General features: G+C 38.8%; 1 protein-coding gene across 1 annotated transcript; it reads left to right on the top strand.

The window, feature by feature from the left end:
- Positions 1-8,847: 8,847 nt before the first annotated feature.
- LOC306998924 (uncharacterized protein) lies at positions 8,848-18,796 on the top strand (the record flags this gene model as incomplete). Its single annotated transcript, XM_079613322.1, has 6 exons — positions 8,848-8,904; positions 11,218-11,420; positions 13,775-13,859; positions 14,037-14,322; positions 17,548-18,053; positions 18,415-18,796. 6 exons carry the CDS (start codon positions 8,848-8,850, stop codon positions 18,712-18,714), a joined length of 1,437 nt encoding a protein of 478 aa, XP_079469448.1. The 3' UTR covers positions 18,715-18,796.
- Positions 18,797-18,984: the final 188 nt, after the last annotated feature.

An 18,984-nucleotide genomic window follows, 5' to 3' on the forward strand; every position in this document is an offset into this window, starting at 1 on the left:
TTCATATTATCTGCGTTTGAATAGCGCGCGCTCTCCATGGGCGTGTCAAATTAGCAGAGTAATGAGGTGCCAGAACGATAATGAGAACGGCGGATCTCTCGCTCTTTTTATATATATTACATAAACAGAGAATATTTGTTTTAGTTTTGAATTAGATAATTTAAAACTACACACTTAAATGATTATAGAGATATATAGCTCATGTCTGAGTGAATAGTATTCGCTTAGTTTTGTTTAAGTTTATAGACGTGGTCTTGAAAAAAAGTTCACGGAGACGGAGAGGCAAAAAGCACTCCCTGTTTACTTTCTTTATTTTACAAAAGCACAGTTTTATTTCGATTTTAAGTGAACCCATAAAAAAGAAGACATTTAACAGTTTATTTTTGCATATTTCTTAAGCCTGTATGACAAAAAATGACGGGAGTATTTTAAGTCTATTTTGCTGCTATGTGAAAAAAACCGAGGCAAACGCGCCGGCGCGTTTTTGGTCCCCAGAGGGTTAATGACCAAGGAGTCATGATTGCCCAGCAAACTCGTCTGACCTGAACCCCAAAGGGAAACTATGTTGCATTGCCAACAGGAAGAAAGGAGGTACAAGATACAACAATGCAGGTGAGCTGAAAGCTGCTTTTAAAGAAACCTAGACTTCCATAACACCTCAGCAGTGCCACATGTGAATTGCCTTCATGCCTCGTCACACTGATGCAGTATTTCAAGCAAATGGAGGCCCAGCCAAGTATTTAGTGCATATAAGTGAACATATTTTTCAAAAGACCGACATTTCTGTATTAAATTCTTGTTTTTTATTGGTTGTATGTGATATTCTAATTTTGTGAGATACTGAATTTAGGGTTTTATTTAGATATAAGCCGTAGTAATCAAAATTAACTTTTTGATTTTGTGAGACCTACCTGTATTTACTTTGTGCATGTTATGATATGAGTTAGCAGATGCTTTTGTCCAAAGTGGCTTACAAATAAAAACAATACAAAAGTTCGCAATTAATAGCCTAATGAAAATACAATAATATACAAACCATAACTCATAATAACTACCGGTATTTACTTTATGCTGAAAAGATGTTTCCCCTTTTGAAAGACCCAAAACATATTATGTTGTAGTGTAGTCTTAATTTATGGTATTTTACTTTATCATAGGAGGAACAGGTAGAAGTGGAGGAGCAGCCCCTCACATTGAAACATACCAGGCAGAATACAGTGTGAGGAACAGTCTTGGGCTTTTCACTGGCCAGGTGCAAGAACCATCATACATGTTGATGGATCATGATGACCAAATGAAAGCTTGGAGGGTGCTGATGGAGTCGATGAAGTGCTATGCCATGGAGCCTTTCACGTTCATTTTTGAAAACGTCAAGGACATGGAAACCTTTATGATTATTTGCAAAGACACCCTAAAACTGAGAGTAAATGCTGGAGTTGGGGTGCACAGTCACCCATATACATTTTGTTAGTGTATTTCGCTGACTGCACCCCACACTCTGCGTGTGTGTGTGTGTGTGTGTGTGTGTGTGTGTGTGTGTGTGAGTGAGAGAGAGAGAGAGTGTGAGAGAGAGAGAGAGAGAGAGAGAGAGAGAGAGAGAGAGAGAGAGAGAGAGAGAGAGATTATTTATATCAATGAGCTTGCTGTTGAGTTAGATCAATGTGCTGCTCTCCTGGCCTCTCCCTTCTAGATAGAGAGGTGAAGTCCCTGTTTTATGCTGACGATCTCAATCTAATATCCCCTACTAAACAAGGATTACAGCAACAGCTGGACATAGTAGAAAAATATTGTCAGAACTGGGCTCTGGCTGTAAATATGAAGAAAACAAATATCATGATCTTCCAAAAACGCCCAAGATGTCAGGAGAAAAAACATCAATTCACCATTAATAATGATGTCATTGAACACAGCATGAGCTATACCTACCTTGGTATAACCATATCAGCATCAGGGAGTTTCAACATGGCAGTGAATGCACTAAAAGAAAAAGCTCTACATGCAATTAAGAGAATTTTATCATTTCCAAATTCCAATTCAAATCTGGCTTTTAAAATATTTGACAGTGTCATCCAGCCCATGGCGCTGTACGGTAGTGAAATATGGGGTATGTAGCGGGGCCTTGGGCCTTCACACCTGGGGCAAATATAGAAACATTGCCTCTAGCGTCACCTGACTACGCCACCCTATTTAATAGGGAAATATAGATGTTACTACTAAGAATTGATAAAGGATACACAGGAACGTAATTAGCAAGAAGGGCTAGAGACGTGGATACCAATAATACAAAAGTTTTTATTTAAATACAATCGTCTGTTAAAATGTATAAAAGCTGAGAATCATCAATAGACACATGCCGGAGAGACCATAATCCAAAGGAGGCCGAGGCTTGATGGCAGACACACGACCAAGGCTTCAATATCACTCGCAACACCCCGTGTACAAGTCACAGCACACACACTGCAATAAAGTCACAAAATAATCACACAGCGCTCTGTGACGAGCTCTCTACCACCACGTACGGGCCTACTAGTGGTCTGCCGCCAAAGCCTCAGCTCCTGTAACAAGAGTGTAAAATTATTATGGTTTCAATATACAACACCCTCACTCAAACATGCGCCAATAATAAACATTTAGATCAACAACAAGAAAATACTACAAAAGAAATGAAAATATGAAAATCAAAGTTGGTGGAAGTCACAAATCAAAATAAATACAACACTACAAAACACTCAAAATAAACCAATCAGATCACTCAATACACACAAACAATTATAAATGAAAATACTGCAACTTTTGAATGTATAGTGTGGAAGACACTCAACGTTTGGAGTGGTTAATACTGGAGAACGGGCGTTACGTTAGGCTGCACAGTGCGCACACACATACGCCTACACGCACACGTGTGTGGAGGGAGAGTTGATTATAAGGATCGTGGGCTAACTTCTATAATAAGCAGCAGCGTCAATTCAGCGTTGCCCACCAGGCATCACAGAACATCTACTCGTCCTAAGAATAAAAAAACATCAGCAACTTACAACATATAAAATAATGAGCGCTGTACAAAGTGGGCGTTTCGCATACCTTTCATTCACAAACTCGGCGTATAGAGGACACTGGACACAACATCCATCCGAAGCACGGAAATGCCAGCGAGACAGGCGAAGAAGAGCAGCCGCCGCTTAAGGCTCACACAGCGAACAATCCCCGCAGCTCAAAGTATCATGAGACACGGGACTGCAACAGAGGCATGTAACAGGAGAACCGGAGCCGCCAACGGCAGCGAACGATCCTGAAGTAGTAAATAAAACGGTTTACACACAATCCCACATCAGTGTTACCCCCTAGTTCAAACAGTGCCTACCTGAAAGCGGAAACGCTAGGAGAAAAGAGGGGCGTTCCCCCAGGCAATGACGCGACACCAAACCGGCAAACACACACACAAGAGTGGCTACAGGTTCTCTCTTTTATACGGTACCACCAAGTTTGTGATTGGAACCGCACTACCCCACGCACATTAATTTAATTACAGTGGCTATATACGTCCCACTACAATCACACTCAGTCATCAGAGCTACACCCGTTGGGACAAACACCCAACAGAATCTCTTCATGCAGAATTTTGCAGATACATTTTACACGTACACAAAAACACACCAACAAATGCATGCAGAGCAGAATTAGGCAGATACCCACTGATAATTAACATCCAAAAGAGAACACTCAACTTTTTTAAAAATCCAGACCCCAAGACACACTTCACTCCAAAGCCCTCCGAACCCAAGAGCTGAGCCCAGAAAAAGAGTCCCCTATGTCAGTCGGTACTGAGGCAAACTGCCCCACATCAGAGACAGTCTGAGCAGCCTCAAAACAACACTGCCTTCCAAACACCAATCAGAGTCAAGCTAATCATAGCAAAATGCAAAGAAACCTATCTGGAACATTGGAAAGAAGAAACTAAAAGCCAAAGTAGACTAGAATGTTATCTGACCCTAAAAAGAGATTATAAATTAGCAGAATATCTCTCTACTGTCAGAGATAGAAAGCAGAGACAGACCCTGACCAGGTACAGGCTCAGTGATCACAAACTGGCAATTGAAACAGGAAGAAACAAAAAATCATGGCAACCAAAAGAAAACAGAACATGTGATCACTGTTTGACAGGTGAGGTTGAGACGGAGATGCACTTTCTCCTACAATGTGAAGCGTTCAAAGAAACAAGGAACCTTTACTTCAACAAATTTAACAATATAATCCCTATTTAATCCCCTAGTTTTCTATTAGAACTTAATTTATTATTTTTATTTTATTACTGTTCATATAACTGATTTATTATGTTTGTATATATTACGCATATATTTTATTTGTTTATTTTGTATATGCTTTGGCAACATTGTTTTAAAAACTTTCATGCCAATAAAGCCCCTTTGAATTTGAATTTGAGAGAGAGAGAGAGAGCATTTTTACAACATTTTTACTCTTAAATAAAGATACCGGTACTCAAAAAGTGTACTTCACTATGTGTCACTTCTGTGTGCACACATGCTTCTTTCAAGTAATTTCCATTGTCAGTTTGAAATACTCTATAACGTTTCCCCAGACTTGTTTGTAGTTCTTTCTTCATGTAAGTGCAGATAGTCTAGGCAGAAATGCATATTATGTTCCTTATTGTCTTCTGTAAACAACATTGAAGGGATTATTTTCCTCATTTAGATTACGGTATATAGATATATATTAGCCTATATAGACCCATACTAATACAAAATTACTCAACTTGAAAGTTAACTAATATTAGTAGCTTTTAATAAATAAATAAAAAACGACACAAACCATCTTTGACAATACTACTGACCTCAGACCAAAACACGGTAAGTTAAGCCTAATACCATACAGCAATGAATCGCAAAGGAGAGTATGGAGGAAACTGATCATGTATGTTCATGTAACAACTCACAACTCCTTTATTGTTTTGGATTGGCAACCACGTAAACACATCAAATATGCCGCAAATTGTGCCGCCTGGCCGTCAAGTGTTTCATCGCATGCGTGGTACCGATAGTGTAAGAAAATCTTGACGTTTTCTAATACGTAATTACGCGCATGCGCGAAACAGATCGTGCAGGTGGAACGGATTGTGTACCGACAGGCGGCTGGCTTTTCAAAAGAAACCATCTGAAGTGTCAGCAGTGGTGTACAAAGGGACACAGTACAGAAAAGGGTTTGTTGTTGCATTGAATGCCAAAGATCAGGACTTAATTTTGGGGAAAATATCAATGATTTTCATCAGTCATACACAAGTGCACTTTGGGGTGACATGCTTCAGTCAGTGCTTTTGATTGATCTTAGACTTCATTGCCTAGGAAATTCAGAAGAAAGATTCCTGTGTGTTCATGCTGACAGTTTGTGTGATTACTACCCTCTTCCCATATATCAAGCTTCAGGACTAAATGTTGTCTCCCTGCATCATACAATATGCTTTTTAAAAATCACTACAGATATGGATACTGAAAGCTTTTAATGTGAAATTAAAAATACATTGCCTGAACTGGAGGATGAGACGTTGAGGACACTTGTTGCACACCTGATAGATGTTATTGGTGTCAGAAAAAGGGAAGACCTTATATTTGTTGGATCCGATGACATTACTCTTTTTCTGACTCCAATACAGAGCCGGAAACTCATCCAAGCTTTTAAAAATGGTTAGTGCATATTATCAATCTTATTCACAGCAGAATGTCTTTAAATAGATATTTAACACTCCCCTTACCCCCCAAAAAGAAAAGTCTGTCATCATTTAACTCAAGTCACTTACTCACCCTCAAGTTGTTCCAAACATATATCAATTTTGTTCTTTATTTTTTTTCCATCCTCAAGAAGCCAACTGTTTGGTTGCCCACATTCTTCAAAATATAATTTTATGTTCAACAGAAGAAAAAAATCATACACATTTGGAACAACTTAAGGGTGATAGCAGAATATCTTGTTTTATAGTAATAGTAATAGTTTATTTCAGGAATACATGTCCTCTCGGCCCATAGTTCCAAGATTACAATATCATGACAGATGCTATTTTTCATTCCATGATATATGTACAGCGCTAATCTCCATGTATGATTTGACTCACAAACCTGTGACACATCAACACAAACATCACCAACAAGTGTGAGATCACTCAGATATTTCTTATGCAGATCCATATACAAAGAACAGTCATACAAAAAATGCTTCTCTTCAATCGCAGAGATATTAGTTAGTTTACAATGTTCAAATTGCTCACATTACCAGTTCTTCTGAATTGATTTAAAGCATTATTTTTAATTTTTTAAGTTTCTGGGATGAACAGTCTTTATCCCACCACTTTGGTTGTTTAATTTCCGACGTAAATTTATTAATCAAAAATATACCTGCTTCATGTAAACAGTCTGTCAAAATCATAGCGGTTACATTAGTATTTTCTTCCACTGCGGTAAAAAAAGTTATTATAAAAGATTTCATTCCATAAATAAGATAGTCTTTGCAGAAATTGCCTCTCACCTTCAGTTCCCCATTTGAATCTTATTCAGGGTCTAGCGAGTATATCTTTTTTGGGGGGTGTACTATTGTCGCTTTAAATAGTTCACCCCAAAATGAAAAATTGTGTCCATCAGCAACAGAACCTTCAACTTCACCCACTCGTACCCAGTCACCAGAATATTAACCCCCCACACCTGTCACACCCTCACCAAGCACCCAATATAAGCGCCCAGTTCACACATGAACAGTTTGATTTGCAAATTCGCCCGGCCCACATGTGCAGTTTCTTTATTGTGGCTTCGATGTATTTTAATTTTTTTGGACTTAAAACAATGTCACTGATTTGCCTAGAAGACTCAAGTTTACTCCATTTAAATTTCAGAAAGGTAGGACAATTTTCCAAGCCACTCAAAATCACTGAGGCAGTCCGAAAGGGAAAATTGAGTCGGATAAAAAAAATCTGTGCTTTGTTGAGTAATTCGTAAGCACCCTGCCACGTGAAAGCCATCGTACCTCAGTGTGCAAAAGAAGCTGAACATTGTCACTTCCTATTTAGACGAAACAAACGTGACTGAAGGTCACTCTCCCAGTTTAAATCTAGATTAAATACGCATCTCTTTACCCTAGCATTCATATAATGCATCTCCTAACCTTATACAGTTAAATCAGATCAAATTCACATGATTATTCTTGCTTGATGTTATGAACAGCAGCTACGCTAATTATTTTCTATTTCCTTCTCTGATTTATCTTGGGATGCCCATCCTGAGGTACAGTAACTAGAGTTTATCAGCTCCAGTTTGGATCCAGCCTACTATGAAGACTTTTCAGTCTATGCAGATGAAATGGGGGGGTTCTGTATCAGAACCATTTACTGTTGGTAATGGAGTTCGTCAGGGTGGTATTTTGTCACCTTTCCTTTTTAATGTGTATATAGATGACTTGTCACAACAATTAAATAAATGTAATACAGGATGTATGATAGGCAATACTCTCACTAATCACCTTATGTATTCAGATGATTTGGTAATCATTTGCCCATATAGTGCTGGGTTACAACAATTGTTGAAGGTTTGCTCTCAGTATGGTGCAGATTTTGATATAAAATATAATGCAAGTAAGAGCAATATTATGATTGTTAGAAGTAAAGAAGACAGGAAATTAGTATTCCCTGATTTTTACTTATCTGGTATTGCCCTTAAAGTGTGTGATGAGATTAAATATCTTGGCCATCATATTGTAAATGATTTATCAGATGATAAGGACATCAATAGACAGTGTCGCAAGATTTATGCTCAGGCAAATGTGCTTGCACGTAAATTTGGCATGTGTTCTGAATATGTTAAGGTAGCCTTATTCAAAGCATTCTGTACACCACTTTATACTGCCCACTTGTGGCGGTCTTACAGCAAAAAGAACATGCAGAGACTGAAGGTAGCGTACAATGATGGCATGAGACTGCTTCTAAAACAACCAAGATGGTGTAGTGCTAGTCAAATGTTGGTTAATGTTCGTGTGCCTACCTGTTCTGCCTTAATAAGGAATCGTATTTGTCGATACATGTGTAGAATGTCTGTCTCTGAAAACAGAATTATACAAGCTTTAGCCCATAATGATTTTAGCTCTGTCAGGTATACATCTAGATTGTGGAGACATTGGCGCTCCTGTTTGTATATTACAAGTGAAAGTTATTGACCTTTTACTAATGTATTTCAATTTTATTGTATATTTATTGCTGTGATGTAACTATTGTAATTTTTAATTTTTATGTTTCTTTTTTTAAACTTGTATTATGGACCTTCCATTTTTGAGTCCAGAATAAAGTCATTATTATTATTATATTATTATTTAGATGCCCAACACCTGTGAAGAGACGGTGCGAACTCAGATGACGCAAACTCTGAATCAACATGCACCACTGCTATATTTTCTAAATGTCATAATTTGTTAACAAACAAGTATTCATTACTTCAATGAGCTCATTGTTTCTGCATTAATTATTACATTGTTTAAATTAATACCTTTTTTACTAACGTACATTTCTGAATTGCATAACTTTTACAGTTATGTTACCTCTGATAACAATCACTCTAAATTGTAATGTGGACACATGTATTTTCTGTAAAGCTGCTTTGAAATGTGTATTGTGAAAAGCGCTATACAAATAAATGTGAAATTAATTTAAGCCAACGAATTCTAAAGTAATGGGTAAATTCTACATATGCTACCCATTCGTCAACAGTAAGAACCATCACATAGAAAAATGCAGTAAAATATACCCCCAAACCGTGAGTTTTTTTTGCTTTAAATTGCGCATGCGTCAGCCCGCGGTTTTGAATGAGTGTGGGCGATGCTGGATCCTCTCATGGCTGCCATCGAACAGCAGAAGTGAAGGTAAGGTATTTACATAGGAGTGCTGTATAGATATTTTTTAATTATGAGATATTACACTTCACTTGTATTCAGCTTTCGTTTGTTTTAACATGCCATTACTTGAAATTAAAGTTTGAATCTGTCGCTGGTGTCACCATGGCCCGGGACACATCAAGCCGACGGTCGGCCGTTGGGCAACGTGTTCAAAGTTACTATCAGATTTAATGTGATTACCTTGACAAATTATACATTATTAAAAAGATATAAGACTCAGGTTTCAGTATTTGACCACTATTTTATTCTGAGAAACTTATAGTGACCGTTATGTATAAATTTATTTCAGGAGTTATGCAATAAAAAAAACAGTTGATACCTTTAATATGAATTATGCGCGTCATCCGCTCCCATTCATAAATAACTCTGTTGTCGTCATGACAGAGCTGACCTAACAACGTCCCTTAGTGCTTTCAGCTCAAAAATATGCAGATTTGGAGAAATATTTATAGATTATCATAGGTTTATGTCAGATTTCTGTATAGAGGAATTATATTTATTGAATATATGATGTAATCATAAGAGCGCTGGATACTCAGACGTAACTTGTGTTTTCAATACACACTGGCAGCCGGGGGGCGCAGTGTGCACATTATTATACTCCATATATATATATCACAAAGAAGAGCCATGTGACATCTGAAACCATAGACATCATATAGATAGACGCCCTATCGACCGCTACTGCCTACTAGCGCGGTCGAGCCGTGGGGCCGCCATCTTAAACCGGTCACCCGCTCCACTCAGTGTAATCTGTATGGCAGGTGCAATTAGCTGTCAGCGCATTTAATTAATCATACTGAATACTAGGGCTGTAACGATTAATCGCGATTAATCGAAATCCAAAATAAAAGTTTGTGTTTACATAGTTAATGTGTGTGTATTGTGTATAATTATTTTGTATATATAAATACACACACATGCATGTATATATTTGAGAATTATTTGCATTTGTATACTGCATATATATTTTTATATGATTTATATTATATATAAATAAAACTATTTTATATATAAATAACACATTTTTATTAAATATATACATGCATGTGTGTGTATTTAAATATACAAAATAATTATACACAACACACACACATATATTATGTAAACACAAACTTTTATTTTGGATTTCGATTAATCGCGATTAATCGTAACAGCCCTACTGAATACCGAACTGATTTTCACGCTGGGTTTTTTTCTGCAAATGTCATTCATGTAGCTATGATACAGGACACATGGTTCGGCATATTTTAATATTCATAGTAGGCTTAACAGTAATATAATATTCTGATATAGGCTAAGATATAAAGTGACCAGACGTCCAAAATCAAAATATGTGATGTAGGATATAAGGTATTTTATAAATCACACACTATAAATATGATAAAGAAGCAGAAACAGATAGTTGCAGTAAAGAAGCAGAAACAGATAGTTGCAGTAAAGTAAGATATTTTAATAAGTTGAAGAAACAATAATGATTTGTGACACACACACACTTTCTCTCTCACACACACACACAAACAAACACACACTCGATTTGCGCATCGCTGTCATGTGTGTATTACACAGGTAACGTTATTACATTGCTTCCTGATATCACGTGCGCAAACACAAATAACCTATATTTATATATGCTTATACTACAGGGCCGTTGAATGCTTGTATCTGATAACCGAGAAGCTCTTGTAATTATTACTTTACCCAACCTCTCCATGCCGAGTGATGCAGTAAACATACATGTAGCCTAGCTAACGTTAGCTGGCTACGATTTCAGTACAGTAATATCAAAGATCCTTGCTCCTTCTCAATTATCTGGTAATATTCTATTCACAAAATACAACCAAAAGTACGGTAATGTTAAAATTTACTTGTGAAAAGTAATCCCGGGCCCTATTTGCGCTGATCCGCCGATTAGAACAGGAAAATGCTCCACAGTGCTCTGGAATCTGACTGCTGCTAAGCAACGGAACTAGGAGTACAACCGGTTTAAGATGGCGGCCGTATTTCTCAGTGCCCAGCGGCCAATAGGGCATCTAGTCTCTATATAATATCTATGTCTGAAACCACCTGACCACAACAAAGTTTCCAAAGATCGCTGAATACATGCAGATAAGGATGTTTTGGACACAATAAACATGATTGCAACGTTTTAAGATGTATTTGTGTTCTTCAAGCCCTGCAGATATCTTCATAATAATAGATTATATTTATAATGTAACGTTAATGCTAATCGATATAATCTTTATGATAGTGCATTGTTTGTTTCTTTTTAACATGTAGGAATGTGAGGACTACACAGACAAAACGATGAAGGTGATTGTGAAGCACAATATCATGGCTGAGGAGGATCCATCATATTTGTCTATTGTGATCGAGGGAAACCAAGTGATGGAAGGATGTGGAAGCCGAACAAAGGCATGCATACTGCTAATGGGACTCATTTATGCAATCAACATCGAATATCCAAAGGAGCTGAAGAACACGTTTGAAGCTTTTCAAAAACTTTTTTTTGGAAATTGACGGGGCAAATCTACTGGAAAAGGTCCACAGCCTCAAAAATAAGCCCTGCCCTATATTTTGAGTGTGCATAGGATTTTTTGGATTAAAAACATTGATCTAATGGACCATCTGAAAGTCTTTAATGTGGGGGGTACATTTTACCTTCTCTGAATAAGTAATTGTTATTAACTGATATTAATTAACTTTGATTTGAAGAGATAATTTTTACCTAATTTTAACGAGTAAGTAGCTGTTGAATATATACATAAATGTGAGGTATTGTTACCCAATTTATACAAGTATTTAATAGCTTTTTACTTCAGATAGTTTATACTCAATATATGGGATTAAATATACCCCACCAAAGTCGATGCAAATTGTTACCTCACATTTATTGGGTAAATTCTATAGATTAGTTTTTACAGTGTGCTGAATATAAAGGTGAGCTGGTAATGAGATCCAGGTGACGGTGATTACTACTTAGAGGAGAGTGAGTGCAGGTGTGTGCCAAGGAGGATTCTGGGGAGTGTGGTGCAGAGACAGATGAGGAAGACAGACATTGATTGTGACACATATCTAAGGCACATCTGAGATCTGTGTGCATCTTCTTGGTAGCAAATGCTTCCAGATGTAAACTGCAGTGGATGGAGCTCATGAGTGAAGTCAGGGCTGGACTGGGACAAAAAAAGGGCTCTGACATTGAGGAATGATAACTGATTGTAAAGTATCTTTAATATATAACAATGTAGAGAGATGGTTGCACATATTTTTGGCCAGCAAAGAACAAGCTGAGAGAGAGAGTCACGGGCGCACTCTCTTCATCTTGTTCTCTCTTTCTCCCTCGCTCATATTAATCAAAAACAATTGACACGATGGTAAAAGGTAAGAAACAGCGCAGCGTTTACGAGACTTAACGTTACGTAACCTAACAGGCCAGCTCTAATGCAGGGTTTTTCCTGCATTGAATTTTTTAGGGCGGCCGCCAAAGCGTATTTTTCTCCCGCCAAAGCCTTATTTGATCGGTGAATAGCCTAATGTAAATCTCTGCTGCGCTTGGGCACTTCTGAAAGATCCCCTCTTATATACTGTCTATGGTTGAAATATATGGGGTCGCTGTGTTCATCTTATATACTGTCTATGGAAAGATCCAATACAAAGAACAAGCTGAGAGAGAGAGTCACGGGCGCACTCTCTTCATCTTGTTCTCTCTTTCTCCCTCGCTCATATTAATCAAAATCAATTGACACGATGGTAAAAGGTCAGAAGACCGAAGATTTATTAATTGAATTACCGCTGGGTGTGAATTGTGCTAAAAAACAAAAAAACTTGCCTTATCTTCTCTGAAATGCGTTCCCCATATAAGCTGACATAGCTAAACAATACTTTCAATAAACGGAAAAAACTATCCAGTCATGAAATATTTTCTGTTGACACAAATTTTGTGCGATGTTCTAAACTGCTGGGATAATCTCATAAGTTAACGCGTACACGTCCGTCCACTAATGACACGTCCGATTCGCGAAATAATGACTAATTTGAATGATTACTTAAATGAATGTTTTTTTTTAACAACCGATCTTTCCAACACTGAATCGGTGTATAACAAATCGGCAACACTTTACAATATGGTTCCATTTATTAAACTCTAGTTAACTGTTAGACTAATAAACTGCACTTCTACAGCATTAATTAATCTTTCTTAATGTTAATTTCACCATTTACTAGTAGCCTATATTGAAATCAAAAGTTGTATTTGTTAAGTTCTTTTGCTAGTATGTGGCCAGTGTTGTGCATGAACGCGTTCAATGAACTCGTTCATATTTTCGCTGAACTGAACGAATCACTTTTCATACAATGAACGTGAACGAGAGCGGCGCTCACTCTGGCAGGAATGAGCAGCACGCGCAGTTCACGCTCATTTGAAAAGTCAGGTTTTACCAGGGCTTAATTTGAGCCGGAACACGCCGGAACATGTTCCGTCACCTCCGACATTGGATCTGGAACCTTTTTTATTGGATCCGGCACCTCCTGTGTCACTAAAATTAATTGCCTAAATGAAAAAAAAATAATTACTGTTTGTGTAGTGTTCAATGTGTCACGGGTCAGGGTGTGTCACCGGCACCTCTCTGTTGTTTTGTTTTGTCCTGTCATTTCTGCAGCTCGTGATGTGGGCAATTAGCACAATCACGAGTTGATCTTCCTCACCTGTTGCTCGTTTCCCCTACCCTTTATATTCCCAGCTGTGTCTACCAGTGTTGTCAGTGGATTGTTTCATGTCGGGTGTGCAGTCCTTGTCCGTTGGTGTTCTCTGTGTTGCTTACCTGTGATCTGTGTTCAGGAATCCTAGACGTGGGGGTCGGTGCAGGACTGTTCCCTGCTGGATCCTACTCTCGTCCATTGCTGGACACTCCTGGGATCTCTCTGTCTGTCGGTGGTCTCCTCTTCTCTCGTCATCCGTGTGTGGGCTGTGCTCACAGGAACCACCAATAGACTAACACTTGTTCACTGTGTCACTAAAGTTTATGTTGTTCACTAAGTTTAGTAATAAACTTTTCACTTCTCATCACTGCATTTGAGTCCTCCTCATCTCTTCACATCAGGCCTACTCGACAGAATCCACTGACCAAATGGACTCAGCAGAGGAGACGGAACTGCGTCGGGCCATTGCTCAGCAGGGCGTTCTGCTAGGACGACAGCAGGAGGAATTAGCGGCTTCTCGTCAGGCCATGACAGAGATGTCACAGCAGTTAGCTGCGATTACTCATCGGCTCGAACAGCTACAGACCAGTCCTCCCATGGTTCCTACAGCACCTGATCCACCTAACGCCGAGGTGGTAGTGCCTCGCCGATCCGAACCTCGACTCAACCCACCTGCTTCCTACTCTGGTGAGCCTAATTCGTGTCGCTCATTTCTATCTCAATGCTCATTGACTTTTTCACTCCAGCCTTCCTGCTTTCTGACAGAGAGGTGCCGGTGACACACCCTGACCCGTGACACAATGTTTGTGACGCGCGCGCTTGTTGTACGAGTTGAGATTGATGTTAGCCTCGATCGTTTCACTCAGGGGGAAAATGTCAGGAAAGTTTGCTTAACTTTTTCAAATACGCTGGACAGTCAGATCCCAAACAAGCAAACATCGTTTCCGCTGATCTAAAAGGAGACCACGGTGGACACCAGTGACGTGCGGTCTGGGTAATAAAAAAAATTAAAATGTTTATTAAACAATAAACTTTTATTTGTATTTTTACTGTTTATTGTTGTGATTTTATATATGCAATATGTGTGTTATTCCAATTGTTTAGACGTTATGATGACAAATGTAGCAGTTACGCATAATCAAATGGTAGAATAAGCAGTGCTTTTACGGTCCATTCATTGCAGACGACAAGCGAAAAACCCATGTTGCGCATGCGCACTTCGATCCTGTATTCTTCAACATGTATGGCAAAAAGCACAAATCTGCTGTGCCTTTGGATGTAAATATGTTATGCCAGTAAGCATCTCCGTCACATATCAGACATGGACCAATCAAAATCGATATATTACTGGACATTTGCGTAGCTAACGTCATTTCACCACAGCTACCTAATCCCCCCCAAATTCAAAATGACAGCACTGGCCGATATCCGATATCACAGAGTTTTGTGAAGAATTTTTTCCAAGCTCGATTTTAATTCAAAATCTGAGTTAATAGCAAGATTGAGGTCTACGCCAGACTTACATGGACTAGTGCAGCAAAAGGGCCCAACCATTGTCCGATCGTTTCAAACAGACTGGTATTTTACAAAGCTGTGATCGACGTCTTTACGAGGAAAGAGCGGTGGATGGATTTTATGTACAAATAATCTACCGATTGGTGAGTCAAAAACTATTTTGTGCTTAATATTTGAATTGATACATGTGGTTGAATTAATGCAAGTCATTTGCGTGATTTTTACTTTTGCTGACTGACAAACATAGTTGGCCGCTGTGCTACAATTAGGATCAAGAATGGTTGCATTCTGATGCTGAAGTGGACATTAATAACGTTACCTGTGTGTGTGTGTGTGTGTGTGTGTGTGTGTGTGTGTGTGTGTGTGTGTGTGTGTGTGTGTGTGTGTGTGTGTGTGTGTGTGTGTGTGTGTGTGTGTGTGTGTGTGTGTGTGTGTGTGTGTGTGTGTGTGTGTGTGTGAGAGAGAGAGAGAGAGAGAGAGAGAGAGAGAGAGAGAGACTGACTGTGGGAGTAGGCTACACAATATACATCCTGATTTGTACATTTCTTGATATGCCGCGCTTGTGCGTAACATTTACTGTTATTCCGTATTATATATATAAGCCTAAACAATAAATCAGGTAATCTGGTTTTCATAACTCAGTGCCTAGCCTCTTTAAGACATCACCGCACGTCACTGGTGGACACAGTAGCCTAGTATCGATATCTCGTTATTTCGACATAAATAAGGGAACATTCTAATCTGCATTAAGCCACATTAAGCGTTCGTATAGCCTAATGGTTTTCTATGGGAGGAAAATGCTTAGGCTAACTGTTCATATTATGGGCTCATCTGATTTTTTGTACATAGTAGCCTATTTGTTAGGATTTTAGTATCATAATGATTAGGCTTATAAATGCACGTGTGACGGAGCGGTAAAGGATTTCAATAAGTTACTTTGCTTATGGTGATAATTGTCGACTACGCCACCCTGAATAAATCAGGGAATATCTAAATAACCCAGCAGTTAGCATTAGGTCACACAGGTTCGTGTGTGTCAGGGAGGTTAGAGACAAGAGTACAACATAATTACAAAAAGGTCTTTTATTGACATACAAAAATAGTTAAAAACAGTATCTTCTTTTAAAACAAAGGCACACAGCGCTCAATGCACAAATGTCAAGGCACAAAAAAACAGGTGCTCACAAGGGGGCAATATGAGTGGCACACACCGACATAGTCCTCTACCCACGAAGGTAGGAGGAGTTTGTCAAACAAAAAGTAAAACAAAACGACCAGGCTGAGCTTACCGGCGGAAGGACCACTTAATGGCTTTTCCAAAAGCGTAATTCTACTCTCACACACACGTCACCGTGCACTTGGATCATACACGCAAGCACTCCAAAGGTGTCACCCACTGCAACACTACCACCACCACAAATGCACTCGAGGGTCCTCCCGCCTGGTCACCTCAGTTCCTGGGAGAAAACAAGATAAATAGCTGAATTTGTAAACCCAAAAATAAAATATAATAATCAAGGTCCACAACAACACACAACAGTAGTTACAGAAACAAAATCTAAACAAAATAAACAGCTGACCTAAAGAAACAGAAAAGAATCACAGCAGATAGAGCTGGTGCAGCACACACACACATACACGAGCGTGTGCACACACACACACTGGTTCTCGTACAAATAACAGTCAATTATTATTAATCAACTTTTCTATCACACTAAAAACGAAAGGAAGTAGACAGTATAAATCCTGTGCCCTTATGAATTCCCGCCAGCACGATCAGCGCGACACGGAGGGCAGCGCAAGCACCGTGGTTATCCAGGTGGACTCAAGTTCATAGGAACACGGAAGAACGAGAGGGAGATTGTGCAGAGAACCAGCACAATGGTCCTGAGGACGAAAGGGAGGACCTGTGCCCGGTTGCATAAAGCACCTTAAGTGAAATTTTCCCCTAAGTTTGCCCTTATGTTTCCCTTAAACCTAAGGGTGTTGCAGGAAAATACCCTTAAGTGAAACGTCATAAACACTTAGAATTTCCCTTAAAGGCTGTTTTTTCACTTAAGTAATCCCTTAAAACGCGTTAAGTGTTGCATAAAACCCCTTAACGGTCATTTCCGTAAGTATAACTTAAGGTTTGGAAATCGTAACCTTAAGAGTAACGCGAACAAAAAATAAGACGACATGGCTGAATTTATGGAACCAGCTGAAGATCATTATGTGCCAAGAAGAATTTTTAGGGATAGGGAGAACCCTTTGGACCATCTTAGCGATGAAAAATTGTTGCAAGAATACCGCTTTGATCGACGCGCAATATTTGAGATCACTAACAGATTAGACGGCGACCTTGACCGTGTCACACATTGAACCACTCTTTACCTGCGGTGTTACAACTTCTTATAGCACTGCGTTTTTTTGCAACTGGGAGTTTTCAGACGATAGTGGGAGATGTTTTCCACGTACATAAATCGTCTGTCAGCAGAGTGGTTCACCGGGTTGCGGGGGCTCTTTCCCGTCATTTAAACGCAACGATCAAGTTTCCACCCCGTCATCACCAGGAGGTCATTCAAACCAGTTTTTTTCGGAAAGCAGGTTTTCCTCGCATATGTGGTGTTATTGACGGCACACATATCAGAATACAGGCGCCCCAAACACACGAAGACCAGTACGTAAAAAGAAAAGGCTACCATTCAATAAATGTACAATTAGTGTGTGACCATCTCTGCAACATTACAAATGTTGTTGCATTATGGCCCGGGAGTACACATGACTCTAGGATTTTGGCAGAGAGCAAACTAGGGAGAGATTTTGAAGCTGGAGTGCACACTGGTCTCCTGCTCGGGGACAGTGGTTACCCCTGCCGTCCATGGCTCATGACGCCCTTCTTGAATCCCCGTAATGCTGCACAGGCATGTAATTAATTAATACATATGTATATTACTATGAAGGTAGAATTTGGTGCCTAAAAGATTTGCATGGAAAATGTTAATCAAATTGTGAGCATTAATTAAATATTAGCAGTAGTTTACTAAATTATAGGTGTAATAAAATTTGCGCACTTGCAATTTCGGCACAGTTTTCGTCAAACTTTCTATTGTTGCTGTTATACGCGTTGTCAATTCTGTAGCACCTTTTTTAAAATAATCAAAGCCTCAAATATCATCTTTTGCATTCTGAAAGAAAATCTTTCATGCAATAAATTACCTTCATAGTATTTATCTTAAAGCACTGTTGATATCACTGTTGATATATTTTTTTTTACCCGAATAGGAAAGGTACAATAATGCGCTGACCCACACACGGTCGATTATTGAGAGGACCATCGGACAGCTGAAGCGCAGGTTTCACTGTCTCCACAGCGAACTGCGTATTAAGCCTTCGAGGGCATGCAGAATTATTGTAGCCTGTGTTGTACTCTTCAACCTTTCCAAGACGTATGCTGCTATCGAAGAAGAGGATGAGCACGGGAATGAAGAGGGCTATGAAGAACTGCATCTGATGCAAAATCAAGATTTCCAACAGGCTGGATATGCTGCTAGAGATGCCATTGTCAATGCTTTCTTTAATTGATAATATAGTTGTAGTAATAGTAGTAATCTTAATAAGATGTAGTAGTATAGTAGTATTCGTAGTTTTTATTTTTAATTATAACATACACACACACAATCTGAAATCTGAAAAAACAATTGTCAAAAAAATTACTCTATTTCAGTTATTGTTATTTTTCCTTCAGCTGTAAAAGTTTGCTATTTAGAATAAAATTATAGAGCTGCCAAGTGGTTTCCGTCTCCTTCTTACGTTTTTCAATCTCCAGCTGCAGTTTCTCCTTTTGTAGCTGTA

This window comes from Phoxinus phoxinus (assembly GCF_949152265.1).
Source record: "Phoxinus phoxinus genome assembly, chromosome: 5".
Taxonomy (NCBI): Eukaryota; Metazoa; Chordata; class Actinopteri; order Cypriniformes; family Leuciscidae; genus Phoxinus; species Phoxinus phoxinus.